The sequence below is a fragment of the Crocodylus porosus genome, unplaced genomic scaffold (assembly GCF_001723895.1).
Source record: "Crocodylus porosus isolate Cpor-Errol unplaced genomic scaffold, CroPor_comp1, whole genome shotgun sequence".
In the NCBI taxonomy this organism is placed as follows: Eukaryota; Metazoa; Chordata; order Crocodylia; family Crocodylidae; genus Crocodylus; species Crocodylus porosus.
The window spans coordinates 109999-126733 of record NW_017728942.1 but is presented as its reverse complement, the minus strand read 5'-3'; the positions used below and the strand labels follow the sequence as shown (position 1 = coordinate 126733).

The 16735-nt window shown below is 45.1% G+C and overlaps 1 protein-coding gene across 1 annotated transcript in view; it reads right to left on the bottom strand.

The window, feature by feature from the left end:
* The window catches only part of SLC9A8 (solute carrier family 9 member A8), a 59439-nt gene extending 43739 nt beyond the window's left edge, over positions 1–15700 (bottom strand). Inside the window, exons 1-3 of the mRNA XM_019548111.1 lie at positions 15594–15700; positions 15127–15305; positions 7584–7664 (exon numbers count right to left, since the gene is read on the bottom strand). Of these exons, the coding sequence (XP_019403656.1) occupies positions 7584–7664; positions 15127–15305; positions 15594–15607 (274 nt within the window). The 5' untranslated portion in view covers positions 15608–15700. The remainder of the gene's footprint in view (positions 1–7583; positions 7665–15126; positions 15306–15593) is intronic.
* Between the last annotated feature and the right edge of the window lie 1035 nt (positions 15701–16735).

The following is a 16735-nucleotide window of genomic DNA, read 5'->3' as shown; positions in this document are numbered from 1 at the left end:
AGGGAAGTGGTGCGGGCTCCTACCCTGGGGGTCTTTAAGAGGAGGCTTGATGACTACCTGGCTGGACTAATTTGAGTCCAGTCTTTCTCCCGCCCAGGCAGGGGGTCAGACTTGAAGAACTACAAGGTTCCTTCCAACCCAACTTCTATGATTCTATGAAAAAAACCCCAAGGTAGGGGAGAGCACAATCTCCCTTGGAAGCCCATTCCAAGTTCTTGTCACCCTTACCATGAAGAAGTTTTTCCTGATATCTAGCCTAAATCTGCACTCTGTCAATTTGTAACCATTGTTTCTTGTTACCCCATGAGGCGCCCTGGTGAACAGAGCATCTCCAATTCCTTGCTGCATCCCCCAATGAATTTGTAGGCGGCCACAAGATCACCTCTCAGCCTTCTCTTGCAGAGGCAGAAGAGGTCCAGGTCCCTTAGCCTCTCCTCACAGGGCTTGTCCCGTAAGCCCCTAACCATACGAGTGGCCCTTCTCTGGACCCTCTCGAGTCTATCACCATCCTTCTTGAAGTACAGCACCCAAAACTGGACACAGTACTCCAACTGCGGTCTGACCAATGCCACATAGATCCAAGGTGATACTTCCCCTCTATTTGTCAAGCATTTGTTGATGCATGATAAAGTGCAGTTAGCTTTGCTGATGGTTTTGTCACACTGATGACTCATGTTCATCTTGGAGTCCACTATGACACCAAGATACCTTTCCGCTTCTGTGCTGCTGGGAGAGTCACTTCCCAGCCAGTAGGTGTGCTAGATATTTTTGCACCCTAGGTGCACACATCCACCTATACTCCTGTATCTAAGCATTTTGTGACCCTGTCATAAAATGAAACTAGATTGGTCAGGCATGATCAACCCGCTACAAATCCATGCTGGTTTCCCTGCTGGACTCCCACAAATATGATCCTTCATAATCTTTTCAAAGACTTTTCCAAGGATGGAGGTGAGACTGGCTGGCCTGTAATTATTTGGATCCTCCTTCCTCCCTTCCTTGAAAATAGGGACCACATTGGCCCTTTTCCACTCCTCTGGGATCTGACCCAAGCACCATGAGCACTCAAACAGCCATGCCAGTGGTTCTCCTATGACACTGGCCAATTTCTTCAGTATCCTCAGATGCAGCTCATCCAGGCCTGCTGACTTGAACACATCCAGTCCATCCAAGTGACTCTACACCAAGTCAGAGTTGACAGCTGATGGGTATCAGAGGGATACCTGCCTATCTAAGAACCTATTAGGAGATTTATCTTGAGCCCTGTTCAGGAACACTGAGGCTACACTGTCCAGAATTTCCATGTGATCAGTCTATGGATAGGGAAACACCCCCAACCTGATGGTTCTCAATGCAAAAGCATTTATATGAAGCTCCACATCCTCTTGGAACCTCACCCCACATATCTGTTAATGTTTGCTCCTGACATCTGTGGCTAATGTTTTGGATTGTGACAGTCACAGATGGTACCCTTTCTGGGGTATCATCAGGTAAAGCTACCAGTTCAATGCTATCAAGCCATGCATTTATATTATTAGGACTCACAAGCTCATCAGGTATTTTGCAGCAGAGCAGACTGACCTGGCAGTGGTTTCAAGAGAAGTTGAACAAGCAACATCATATATGTTCACATGGACATATGACCCAATAACATAAGGCTAGTTTGTACTTCCATAGCAGCGTGCAATTTCAACCCCTTCAGTAAATCACTGAAGTGAAAGGAATCTGTCCTTAGGCAAGTAAGACCAGACTGTATAGAATACAGTCTCTCCCCTCAAACTCTATTGTCTGCTATGAAATGCATGAGAATTTCTTGTTGCTCTCTAGGAGGTGCAACTGGATGAACAGAGAGAGGGCTCATTAAAGTTCATCCAAATGTCCAGGTATAATCTGTCTCTGTGACTCAGCCATTGCATATGAGTGATGTGAATCTCCTTTTGCATACTGTATTGCTACCATGGCAAGGCATTCCACAGAAATTGTCAGTGTAAGTCCTAATGGCAATAGTGTTATGGCCCCATCATATCTTAGGTATTTCTTGTGAGCCAAGTCAATGGTAGTGTGGATGCTTGCATCATGTAGGTCAACAGACACAACCCAGTACTGAGCATGATGGGCTGAAGTGACAGAATGTCCTCATGGTAAAATTGGGGAACTGCAGCCTCAACAACCTTATGGTCCAATGGCTGGGGAACTGGCTCTGTGGTTGAACCCAGAGAGTGACAGTCGACAGAACAAAATCAACATGGTGCATAGCGACCAGTGGTAACCATCAGGGCTTAGTACACAGACCAGTTCTCTTTAATATATTTATAAATGCTCTGGATTCAGGTGTTAGAAGCAGACTGGTTAAGTTTGCAGATGACATCAATTATGGGGAAGCGCAGTCTCACTAGAGGACAGGTTGGCAATTCAGGCTGACCTGGACAGGCTTGCAAGGTGGACGGATCAAAACCTGATGACATTCAACACAGATAAATGCCAAGGTGCTCCACTTCAGAAGAAAAAACCCACATCATACTCATAGGCTCAGCAGTTCTACGCTAACGCCACAACCGAAAGAGACTTTGGGGTCATGACTGACCACAAGATGAACATGAGCCATCAACGAGATGCCTCATCTGGCAAAGCAAATAAAATTCTGGCTTGCATCTACCGATGCATCTCAAGCAAGACTCAAGAAGTCATCCTCCTGCTCTATTCAGCCTTGGTGAGGCAACAGCTAGAGTACTGCATCCAATTCTGGGCTCCACACTTTAGAAAAGATGTGGAAAAGCTTGAGAGAGTCCAGAAGAGAGCCACGCGCATAATCAGAGGTCAAGAGAACAGGCCTTATGAGGAGAGGCTAAATGGCATGGGACTCTTCAGCCTGGAGAAGCGAAGGCTCAGGGATGACTTGGTGACTGCCTATAAGTATATTAGGGGTGTGCATCAGGAACTGGAAGAAAATCTGTTCACCAGGGCACCCCAGGGAAAGACAAGGTCTAACAGTCTCAAACTGCTGGAAGACTGTTTTAGACTGGACATAAGGAAATATTTCTTTATCATTCGAGTCTCCAGAGTCTGGAATAGGCTCCCCCCAAAAGTGGTACAAACACTTACTCTGGATACCTTTAAGAAATGTTTGGATGCCTATCTTGCTGGGGCGATCTGATCCCAGATGACTTCCTACCCCTCAGGCAGGAGGCTAGACTCTTATGATCTCACAAGGTCCTTTCCAGCCCTAGTGTCCATTAAATCTATGAAATATGAGAAAAAAGTTTTATTCTCTGAAACCTCAGGTGGTGGATGCATTTGATTGGTCTAGAATAAGACAGACCTTCTCTTCCTTCTGAAGAGAATTATCAATAGCAAAATGCTATCCACCTTATTCTTTTGTATCCTCCTCTTAGTTATCCTGGTAGAACAATTCACATTGGCATGGATGAGCTGAGGATAGCATTAGCTTGTGCATGTTCTCTTGGGTCAACTCTAGATGTCAAAGGTTTCAGCTTCTTACAGGAGCAGGTTTTGGGAAGCACTCCAAAACCAACAAGTGAGTTCATCTTGGCCCCCACATCTGAGAAGAGGACATTCCTTATATGAGGCGAGAAATTAGCATGCTTCCCAAACCAGATCTCCTCCCCCATAACAGGACCTCTCCAGTTCTGATGTGGGGTGCTCAGCTGATGCCAAATCTGAGATGTCCATTCCTTTCTTAACATATGCTAAAGACATCACTTTAGCACCTGTCGTAAGGTGAGTAAGGTCACAGTAGTAAGCAGAGTTATTAGCCATACTGTGGTTAGCACATCTGCTGCCAGGCACACACTGGAACAGAGTGTTTTCTGGGTTCAATACTAACATACCATTTTTTAAAGAAAGAAAAGTGGTCTGCTTTGAGCAGTTTAGAGACAGTTAAAAATGCATCTTTAAGAACAGCATCTTTGGATGTGGGTCTAATGGTGATGTGCCAGTGCCAAGAGAAAGGGTAAAGACGGTTCCCTCAAACCATGTCCCAGAATTGGTGCGAAGGCAGATCTCTGGTGTTGGTACTCAAGGAAGTAGCTGAGGCTGCAGAGGGGAAGTGCTCCCTTGTGCCAGGTTGGACACTGCCCAGCTTCCATCTGCTGCCCCAGGTGTTAAAAGGGAACTGTACAAGGACTGGGGCGGTTCTCGCTCTATGCCCATGTGTAGGAGAATGAGGCAGCACAGGATGCACATACAGCCCAAGTGGAGGGTGCTATTCAAAATACTAAGTGCTCATGGAAAGGAGATGTGCTTGCAAGACTGTGTGATCTATGTTGCCAAATACTGGAAGGCCAGGCTTTCTAGAATTCTCTTTTCTTTCCTGAGACAACCATTTGACCCCAAATGTAATTCTTCAAGCAAAGATCTCTGTCTATGCTGAAGGATTTCCTAACATGCATCATGCTGCAGGCAACATGATGTACCATGAAATCAAATACTGTGCACTAAAAACAGCTGCAGTCAGGAGTTATGCCTAGGGCTGGAGAGAATATGGTCTCCTTTCCCCAGCAAGAAACAGGTCTGAATTCAAGATCCTTTTGACACTGCACCAGGCAAGTTGCAACACCCTTATTTCAAGGGAAGCCAGAAGGTATTGTGAGCCTGGAAGAAAGAAAGCCTTGACTGGAGTGGTGAAGAGAGCTCTGAGAATATGTACGAAAGTGCAGGAAGTAATGGAAGAGGATAATGTGCCCAAAAATGCAGCAGGCAGTGCCCAGAAGAAACATGAGAACTACTTGCTCATTAAGCATGACACCACTACCCTCCTAGTTTAGGATTGTAGCTAAGCATCTTTGTCTTTGTGGTGTATTTTTAGAATGTCTGTTAGTGCCAGTGTCACCAGTGACTGAAGTGAAAAATATCAAGACACATAGATTCCAGTTAGAGACAGCTGACCCTCCTGATTAAATGCTGTTTCAGTAATAGGCACACTAGACAACATGGGGCCTAATTTTCCTCTCGTTTACATGTGTAAATCAAGAGTGACTGCGTTGAAAATCAGTGGAGTTCCTACAAAGTACAACCAATCTGAGAGCAAAATCAAGCTACAACCATTTCCAACTTACTGCAAAGTGGTTAAGAGCTTGATCTACATTGAGGATGTTAGATACCTGAAGTTAAAGAAAGAGCTGTTGTGATGATACCACTGAGATAGTTAAGTATCTAACAATTGGAGCAAACTTTCAGGTTACCATGAAAATCACCATATTTTCTCACATATAGCATACCCTCAAATAAAACACACACCTTGTTTTTGGAAAGCAGACTGTGCCAGCGTGAGTCCTCCTGAGAACGTAATGTGTCCAGAAAGTGACATCAGGAACCTTCTGGTGTAGCAGACTGTCACCTGTAAGGTTATACTTTCTAAATACATTACGTTTCCAGGAGAACTTTCTGTCACATAAGGTTAGGCTTCAGACTCTTGGCAAAGGGCAGTAGCAAGACTTATTTCTTTACTGTAAGTAGATCTTTATATAAAATTCCTGCATTTCCACAACATAAGCCTCATCAAGATACTACCAATAGCTCATTTCCTACTTCAGGCATAAGCTACAGTGATCAGCCAACGGTTAAGTGTGAGACAGGGTTAACACAAGACTCTGCACCTTCAGTTTGCTGCATGGCATGCAAATGGTCTCCAGGAGCACTTTTTCCCAGTGAAGAAAACAGCTTCCCCACTTAGAACATGCACCCCAGTTTGGGGGAGCTGATTTCGGGAGGAAAAATGTATGTTGTAGGTGAAAAAATATGGTGTCTTCTCAGACAAAGTTTAATCACACGTACTAGGCAAAATGTTCTTCTAAAACTGAAACAAACACAATCATATCACAAAAGAAAGGCCAGTGAAATCTTTTGTATACAGGGCCATAGCTATATCTACCTCACATTACTGAGGATGCATGTGTAGCAGGTGGTTAGTAAAATATTATAGGTGCACTGATACATTGGTCTATATCATATTGGCACTGATAAAAGAAAAATTGACATCATCGGCAATTGCCTTTTTTGGCTGATATGGCCAATAATGTTGCTGACAAATACTGCGTGCATGCACAGCTGCAGCCTGCACATAGCCAGCCCACCAGCTTGGAGAGTAGCGTCTGGCTGGTAAGTCTGTTGGGGGAGAAGGGGCAGGGGGGAGGGAAAGAGGTGAAGGTAGACACATTGAGACCCCTGTAGTAAGGGAGTGGGGCTGGGCACGGGACAAAGCCATGAGCAGCTCATCCAGGGGGTGTCTCCTGCCACTGCATGCACCCCCTGCTGCTCCATTCACCCCTGGGGGAGTCATGGGGGTCATGTGCCCCGCTGGATCTGTGCATGGTGTGAGGATGGGTTGCTGCTGCGGACTGGGGATGGCCCCAAGCTCTTTCTGGCACGGGGGGGTTGGGCTGGGGCTGAGCTCAGGGCAGGTGGTGGCAACAGCACTGAGTTGGGGCTACCACCCTGTGGCACCCCCTTCCAGTGCCACCACCTGGCTCAAGGGCAGTCCTGGCCCAGGACCCGCACTGGGAAGAGCCTGACGCCATCCCTGGCCCCCTCCCACAGCAGCAACCCACCCTCATCCCAGGCACAGATCCGAGGACACACGCACCCCCGTGGCTACCCCAGGGGTGGGTGCAGTGGCGGAAGCCACCTTCCCCACACCGCTTGGATGAGCCTCTCGCAGCTCCAGCCCTCACCTAACCCCACTCCCTCCCTCGCTCGCTGCAGGGGCCCCTATATGCCCCCCTCCACTCCCTGCCACCATCCCTTCTCTCAACAGACCTGCTGAATGCTGCTCTCTAAGCTGCCAGGCTGCATATCGGCAATTGGATTGGTATTGGCCAATAGAGCTGGTTAATAACAGGCCATTGGTATCCGCCCAAAACATCTTTATCTGTGCACCCCTGTAAAATATCCTTTGAAAGGCAACTTGCAGGGAATTACCGCATTGACTGAACTCAAGCACATGACTTAAGTGCTTTCTTGAATCATTTGTAAGCACATGCATAACTGCTTTCCTGAATCAGACTCTTAAAAAGCTGCACTACTAAAGAAAAAGATAAGGCACTCTGTAAGGAAGTCAGGCATGCTAGCGACATCCTGCTGTTTGACCCTACTGACCGGGTTATCTTTTTAGTCTTGACACGTTTACTGAGCCTTGAGATTTCCTCCCCTCTTCCAATTTTAACTTCTAAGAGGCAGAATAGAAATCCTAGTGTTTCCAATCAGATGCCTGCGATAAAGTCAGCCGGTTATTACAATAATTGGAAACATTAATTAGCAGCAGTCTCTATATATTACAAGATACAAAGTGCTAAGTCCTTTTGAAAATCTTACATTATCATGCTCTAATGGCAGAACCAGTACAGAGGAAGTATTACATTTTTTTTAAAACAGTGGACCATTTATCAAATGGGGTGATTAAGAATAACGGAAGCTTCTAGATGCTGAGTATACTGTAAATCTGGCCCTTACTCACAGTAACATGATTTAACTGCTTGGCTACAAAACCCCTAAAATTTTTATGATCCAAAAATATTAAGTTAAGCTTTCCTCAAAAAGACCAAACTGGAAGTCACACAGTTACTTACCTAAAGAAACAACAGCCACGCTCTCTGGCAAAAAATGAAGTCGGTACTTTATCAGTAAATGCACCAATATGATGCAGATAGCTGTAGGAGGGAAATACAATATTATGGTTACTGGTGAGAAGGAGAGAGAGAGAGAGAGAAATTCACTTCTAAACAATATTCCATTCACATAAATGTTGACCTTTTCCTAGTAATTTATAATAAATGCATAAAGGAATGTAATCATTTTTAGACTCTTAAGTATTTAATGATTCCAAGAAATGGGATAAAATATTTTTTAAAAATAGATATTTAAGCACTAAAATACATTAGAATGACTAATATCAGCCTCACGATATCATTAGAGACCGATTCAGCTGAAAAGAAAGCTCCACGTAGCAGGCAGTGAAAGTTATGAAAGCTACATGGGATGGACATTTGCAGAATCTACTTTTCTATGTATAAATGTTTTCTTACCGTTTCCTATTACTGTATACTTTCAAATTTTACACAAACATGCACACACACACAACGTGCATGATAAAAAAAATTAAGTATCACTGACAATAATCCTTGGTTACTGGAAAGCCATTGAGTATGCCAAATTTCAAGTCTGCTTTAAACACTGCGTTTGACAAAGTTATCTTCAGGGTCTTACTGCACTGTGCCAAGTAATCATCTGGGGCTCTTAACCTAATTCAACCCTAATTTCAAGGCAACACAAGGGCCCTGGTGCCTATACTTCAAGGAAGCCTTTTTCAGATTTAAGAACAAAAAAAGTCTCTCTGAACTACTCTCATTACAATTCAGCAATTTCTGTCTCCAAAGGAAATGAACAGCAATTGTGCAGTCCATTCCACTAATCTGCTTCAATTTATGAACTCATTGCAGCTTTTAGCCAAATGGTCTATTGTACCTTCTCTTCCTTTGGAGTGCAGCCTCACTGAAAAAGAATAGTTTTCAAGTGCAAACATAATGCACAGTTACTTGCTTTCCTCTGCCCCAATGAAAAGAACTTCCCCCGCATAAAGCTCAGCAACGGGCATCATGCCACTGCCTGCAGAAATACACATATTTGCTATAATCTTATAGGTTCACACTTCATACGTGGCTGGCTTTACTCTTAGTAATTTACAAGTGACAAGCAGTGCATGACAACAAACTAAGCAGGGACCCTTGACATCCACGGTAGCATTAGCTTAACTTGGAACCTGAACAAGCCCCTTACCCTCTGAATCTCACCTGTTGTGCAGACAGAATGAAGGGAATCTGGGGGATAAATTAGTTAGTGCTTATACAGCACTCTTCTGGCCTTTGGATTTCGGCTCAGTGGTCTAAAAGGGGGATGACAGGTCTATGGCAGCCTCTGTTCCTCTATAACTCTGCCTAGGTATATGCGCTAAAGGTCTGGGCAAGATGGTCACAGGGATCCAAGAGATGCATAAGGGCACTGAGGCACCTATCAAGATTTCCAAGGAGCCCTGTTTTGGGATGAGCTAAGAAGATCCACCACAATAAACCTGCTGAACAACCTCATATTGACTTGTGCCAAATCAATGATCCTGTCAAGAAACAGCTTTTCAATAAAGAAGTAGCAAAGTTGCCCAGAACAAATGAAACTGCATCAGATGTATGGGAAGTCCTGAAGACAAGTATGTACAATGTGGCAATCAAGAGTTTTGGAAAGAATATTAAGAAAACCATCAACTAGTTTGTACGCCATTTGGAGGTATTACTGTCGCTCACTGAGAGAAAAATAACTACCCTAATCACCTACAAGTCCTACTACTGATTCACTCAACAACTTAAGAGAAGCTCATAAGGCTGTTCAAACAGCTTCCAGGAGGTGTGCTCAAGAATTCTGGCTGGGTCTCTGCAACAACATTCAAGAGGCAGCTGACGCAGGTGACAGCAGACAGTTGCATGAGGACATTACAAAAGCCACTGGGCCAAAGTACAAGACAGCTCCATTAAAAGACCTGGATGCTAATGTCATAACCGATAAGAGGAAGCAACTGGAGAAGACTGAGCATTATGAAATGATATTCTCAAGGGAGTTGTAGTAGACCAACGTAAGCTAGACAAATTTCCTGGGTTTGAAGTTATGACTTTGCTGGATGCCAAACCTAAACTAAAGGAGGCTGGAACAATGTATCAAAGATTCCCAATAACAAAGCTTCAGGAACCATTTATCTGCTGAAGTTTACAAATGTGCAAAAAACTTCCTGCAAAGATTGCATGAGGTACTGTTATTCTGTCGGAACAAAGAAATGGTTCAAGATTTCAAGAATGTTCGTTTCATCCAACTCTATAAAAACAAAGGAGATAGAAGTGACTGTAATAACTACAGAGGTATCTCTCTTCTCAGCACTGCAGGAAAAAATCTTAAGCCACGTTCTTTTACCTAGACTTCAAACATCAGCTGAGAGAATTTATCCTGAGAGCCAGCGTGACTTCTGCTTGGACAGGTCACCACAGATATGGTCTTCTGTGCAAGACAACTACAGGAAAAGTGCAGAGAGAAGCATATACCACTGTACATGGCTTCTATAGATTTAACAAAAGCCTCTGACGTGGTTAGTTGATCAGGTTTTTACACTATTCTGAAGAAGCTTAGTTGTTCACCTACATATTGCAAAACCTTGTTAAAACACGAGGGAGCCAGTATTCAGTCCTGCATCACACTGCTGGTGTTGATCAAATCAGACTCTTGGTTTTCATACATTACAGTTGCCTTCATGCTATCATGTAAGGATTTCACATTTGCTTCTTGTTCCTGCTTCAAAACGTGTTGGTGAGGTTTGAGAGGTTGTTTACCTTAGCGCTAGACACGATGGAGGGCAGTTTAACATTGCAGTGTTCAGAGCTAAGAGAAAGGTGAAGGAGATCATCATAAGGGACCCATTGTTTGCAAATGATGCAGCCTTTGTGGCTCAGTGTTGATCTCCTATAACATCTCATTACCAAGTTCTCTGACTCATGCAAAATCTTTGGGCTAACAATAAGCTTGAAAAGGACTGTTATCTTGCACCAAGGCTCTTCAGAACCAGTTCCAGATATCAGCCTAGATGGTACTCATTCTGGATGTTATTGACCAATTTTTCTACCTTGGCTCTACTGTTACCAGCAATCCAGATCTTGATGCCGAGTTCGCTAGAATTGACAGCCAGAACTTTGGTCTTTTGCAAAAAAGAACCTGGAACAATAACAAACTGTCAACTAAAGTGAAAGCTCTTATTTATAGGATGTGTTTTATCCACTCTTATATGGCTCAGAAACATGGATGACCTATGCCGAACATCAGAAGACTAAACAGCTTTTATATCAGATGCCTACATAAAATTCTTTGAATAAGATGGCAAAACAGGGTGACAAATATGGAAGTGTTAAAAATTGTGCTGGTATGGCATCCATGGGAATGCTGATTAGTAAGAAAAGACTCTGGCGGCTTGGTCATGTCAAGTAAATGCCAGATTACAGGATCCCGAAGAATGTTCTGTACTGTGAAGCTCAGGAAGGGTCTAGAAAGAGAGGCAGATCGCTGCACAAATTTTGGGATGCTTGCAAAGATGACTTAGCATCCTCTGAAATCTCTGTGGATGATTGGGAAAGGAATGCAGAATGCCACTATAGTTGGCAGAGTGAGCTTGCAGATGGAGCAAGGTGCTGTGAGGCACACTGGATCAAATTCTGTGATGACTGGCATCAGAGGAGGAAAGAATCTGCTGCTCTGATTCAGAGTATTGCTAGTGTGTAGGTGTGCCCTACCTGTGGGTGGGACTGTCACTTGCGCATCAGACTGAGCAGCCATCAAAAAACTCATTGACACATACCCCACACTCTGTAAAGAACACCAATTGAATATAGCACTTTTAAGGTACGACACACAGAACCAGAGTTTTAAAGATATTTAGGCCTATAAAGATGCAGGTGGTTGCCTAGCAAAATTTTAAAGAGTGCTTGTGAGACTAACGCAGCTAGAAGCTTTTGAAAATACCTGGTACTTATTTGCATTAAATAAGTGTCCCAACATCTGAAAAAAATCTAGCCCTTAGTCTTAAGTACTATCTGATTAATGGTACAATTTATCTTTAACAGATCCAAATGCCAGTTCTTTCCAAGTATTTTTCTTTGGCAGTAGAACAGCATAAAATGCAACTGCAGACTCAGAGAATACATTCCCACTAGTAGGAATATTACAGGAATGCTTATCAGGTTTTGCCAATTTGTCACCTACTCCGTGGGGATCAATAGTCTGTTTCTATCTGCTGACCTGCAATCTGTTGCAGCCACACACTTTCATGGGCATGACATCAATGAAGAGCAGGGGCGGGCAAATATTTTGGGCAGAGGGCTGCTTACTGAGTTTTGGCAAGCCATTGAGGGCCACATGATAGGCAGCTAGGGAAGGATAAATATTAATTTTCTAAATTTTTAGGGGCCCTGCAAGCCAGATAGAATGGCCTGATGGGCCACATCCAGATCTTGGGCCACATTTTGCCCAGTCCGATGAAGAGGTGGTGAGGAAAGTGCTTAGACCTGGCTGCTGAATGGAGCTTGTGTATCAAATGGGAAAGGAAAGCAGATTCAGGGCATGTAGCATAGGTCCAAGGAGCCCAGGGTTTGTGCAAATCTAGTAGAAAACCACACAGAAGAGTAATGTTACAAAATATGCTCTTCTAGCCAATGGGCTACTAAAGCAAAACTGGGGTTTATTTGAATAAGAGGCTGTAGAAATTTGGGGGCTGAATTGAAGCCTGTGCTACTTTATGGCCCTCTGAAGTTTGGGCTTCACTAGAAATCTACCTAATCTCAAGGTACTTAAAGCAGCTTCTAGCATTGTGCTATCCTAAGGAGATTTTTCTATGAGCCATTTTACCATCCACAATATCTAGCGTGTTCCAGTGATTCACTTTTGTTCCCACTGCACCCTTATGTCTGAGGCTACAAACATGACATTACAATGTCTCTATTCTGCACTAGAAACTTCCCTATCCTGGGGGTGATGCAGCTGACTTAAAGCCAAGAATTGTGGTCCCATTCTTTAGCCTGCAGAAAGGAGGAAGAAACGTTACCATTAATGAATCTTTTAAACTCCATGTGACACACATGCACATTGAGACTTTTCTTTTAAGCTAAGATTTTTTTTCTGAGTTACTGCATTTTTCATTGGTCTTTCCTTCGCATCTACTTAAATATCAATTGATCACTGGTCCCACAGAGAAATTAAGTTCTTTCTTGAAGACAAATTGATATTTCAGGAAAAGAGAGCATTCAGTATATTAAAAAGTTTCTATTTTCTTTTTGCTGTGTTTAGTTAACAATATTTATAGGGGGATAAAACTGTTTGGATTTTTTTCCCAGAAGCACTAATAAAATCCGCCATATTACTGCACAATTTCCTACTCAGTTTGCCACACTCTCTACATGCTATCGCTGTAAAACAGAGACAGTAACAAAACTAGGCAAATAAAGGATTCCTTAATGGGCTTACCTTTGGTGGGGGCCTCTGTTTATATTAATAAACACACAAAAGGTATGACAAAAATCTTTAAATACTCTAAAGTTACCTGCTAGTTTTGAGGTTAGACCAACACAGCTACAAGCTAAAACCCTGTTAATTTTGACTTGCTTTGAAGTAACAAACATCAATATACCTAGGGTTGGCAAGGTTTATATTATAACTATTGATAAATGGCAATTTCACCTCAGTCACAGACCTGCGGAAACTATTTCCATCAGTAATAATCAAAACTTATACAAAAGGGGACTGTAACAGAGAATCCTTATTCCTGTTACTAGGCAGCAGAAAAAGAAGAGGAACAAAGCGCAGAGGGATTAAACAGGAAAACAATGGGCAGCCTAGTACAGCATTTTCCAATCTTTTTTGGCCCACAGCACACTTACCTAAATAAAAAAGCACTACGGCACACAGGACACAGTGTGGGGGGAGGCAGGTGGCACGTGGCCAGCCAGATAACAAAGGAGGGAGGGCTGGTGCTATGCCCCCTGCCTGGCTGTAGCCACAGCAGCAGCAGGCAAAGGGTGGGGCTCCAGGCAGGCAGGTGGTGTGGCTCCAGCCCAAAATGCCACAGCATACTTAGACATGCCTAACAGCACACTGGCTGGGAAATGTTGGCCTAATAATACTTCAATTATGTTATTAGGTGCTCCTTTCTGACTAATGACTCATCAATTAAGCAATTAGGTGCTCTTTCACAGGTGCTACTGTAGTGAGATAACAGGCTACCTAAACAAACCCCTACCCAAATCCCAGAGAGAAGGGGGAACAGTATGTGAAGTTCCAGTCTGGTGGCAGCAAGATCCTGCGTGAAGACAGCCACTACCTCACCCCATGTTCCCAGAGCTCTGGGAATACCACTGCCCTCTCTTCTGGTCCCTGCCTATGTGCCTGTTTCCTGAAGAATAAACAGAATGATTTAAGGCAGATATGAGTTACTGATTTATGGATATTCACTTTTTATATTCTGAAATGCCATTTTTATAAAGCTTTTAACAGTAAACTATTATGATTAAACTGTCTGCCCCCACACTCCTAATTTTGTGTAATCCTGAAAATTTAAAGAGATAAAAACTGAAATAAATGCTTACAAACTAACATTGACTTTTAGCTGTTGAAACTATTGAAAAATAAAAATTGAGTTTTGTCAAGCCTAAATGTACACCACATCCCCAAGTCTTGATGGGAAGACTGGTGGCTTCTGATGGACCAGTTTTCTGAAAAGTTGTTTGTACAACTATCGTGCACAGATACCCATTCTATTACAACTGAATCTGCAAGTTGGGTAATTGAATCTGCATGCACAGGAACAAACTGCCCATGACTTAGTAGAGCTGAACACAAATTAACTGAATTCAAACTCAATAATTCTAAATAGATAGGGTCTTTTACCAACCTCAACACCATTGGGCCTGTGGACCTTCTGACAGTGCTGCTAACATCTGTCATGTGTTCTAGCAGCCTTTCTCTAGGAAAAAAAGGGCATATGGTGGAGTATTATAGTAGATTTGTTTTTAAATGTATCCATATGCTATGTGCTCATATTAGAGAAAGCAAGGTCAAAAACCCACTGTGCCTTATGCTTGGTGTACACAGCACGAAGTCTGGGATGATCTTTAGTTATTTTACAGGTTCACACTTGGCTTGTTCACATACTTCATTCATGCACATAATCCTGCATTCCCCACTTTCCTAAATACCTGGCATACATGAAAACTACTCCATAATTAGAGGCTTAAGAGGAGACGCACAGAAGAATTAACTGTGCCCTAAGCTCAGGACTGAGGGCCAACGCAGAACACGCTACACAGTGAGCAAGATGACCTTTGACAGGTATGCACAAATCTAGTGCTCTTTGTTCAGAAATGATACCTTTTACTAGACCAACTCGGAAACCACCAAAAAATTCTCTCTCTCTGACATTTCCTAGTTGGTCTAATAAAACGCATAATCTCTGAACCAAGAGCTCTAGATTTTCACATTTGTTTTGGTTTCAGAACCACACGGCTACTGCACACATCCCGTTGATGCATAAGCATTCACCTAATACAAGCAAGCTAAAGAATATAGTCATGCCGCTGGATTGCTCCTCCTGCTGCGCTTCAACTCCAGTCTGCACAGGAAGGATCGGCTTGGCAGGCGTGGGCGCCACCAGCTTGGTGGTAACTGCCAGTGTGGCACGCAGGGTGGTATTAAGCGCATCTCGAGTGGCATTGGGGACCCTGCCAAGACAACATGGGTGTGGTTAGAGGGAGCAGGACGACGCCAGGCGTTGTGGGACCGCGCGCCACAGGGCCGATGCTCGCCACAGCCACGACTGGGGGGGGGCCCTGAGCCACGGGGCCACCCGCCACCTGGGGGCTCGGCAGGGGCTGCAGAACCAGAGGCCCCCGCTTAGCAGCTCGGAGCAGGCTCTAACCGGGTAGCCCCGGGGCAGAACTGCCAGCCCGGCTCGGCCCCGGCCCCGGCCCCGCCCCCGCTGCCCTTGGCGACCCTGGGCCCCCACTCACTCCACTTCCGCCATCTTCCCAGCCAGCCGAGCACACGTCCCACTTCCGGGTACCCTCGCGGCGCTCTATAGCCGCGACAGAACTCTATGGTGGGGAGGTTCGGGGGCGCATGCGCGCTGCACCAATACGCGAGCGCGGTGGTGACTGGCCCGATTGAGGTTGTGACGTAAGCTCTGAGCGGTGTCACGTGACGGCTGGAGAAGTGGGGGAAGCGGTCCCGCTACATTCCGGGCGGGGGAGTGGAGGAGGGCTGGCGAGTCGTGCGTGGAGGGGTGTTGCGTCATGTATCCGCCACACGTCACTGTGCTGTGGCATGATGTCATCAGCAGCTCACTGCAGCATTGGGATGTGGAGGGAGGGCGGGGCTGAGGGCTCCTGGCATTGGCTTCCCCTCGCTGCAGGCTCGGGGCTCCCAGGCAGACCCTGGAGCCGAGACTGCCATGAAGCCGTACGCCTGTGGGTGCGGAGGCCGTGAGCTAGCACTCGCTCTCCCGAGGTCACAATTCAATGGGGAGAGCTGGCACTGGAGAGCTGCTCGCCGTGCCTCGTCCCCTGGGGTTGCCATGCGGCGCGTAAAGGTAACGTGGCATCAAGAAGCCCTTGGGCATCACGTTGGATGTGATGTCCCCAAGCTCTGGTTGCAGGAACGATGGACAGAGGTGGGGGCCTTAAGAGGCAGCCACAGGACTGGGGTTTACACTCATGATGTCTCGGCGTCTAGCCTAGCACTTGGAAAACTTGGTTTCAGGTGCCGGCTTCAGGATGTGATCATGGCTTCCCTGTAGCACAGTTCACCATCTGCAAAAGGGAGAACATAGCACTGCCCTGCCTCATCGGGGGCTGCGACAGTGAATACAAGGGCGAGCTCTCCGGGCGCCGAAGTGCAGGAGCACCAGCTGGGACAGGGCACAGGATAGAGCTGCGAGCAGCTCGTTTGGGGGAGCATGGGGACAGGGAAGGGTGGTTCCCGCCACTGTGTGCACACCTGGGAAAGGATGTGCCCCCCGAATCTCTGCACAGGGCAAGGATGGGCTGCTGCTGCAGGCTCTGCCCCGGGCACCAAACTTCATTGCTACGGCACTGAATGAATATGTTTAAATGATGAGAGAGTGGGTACTCTGATAACAGAGTATAAGTGTATA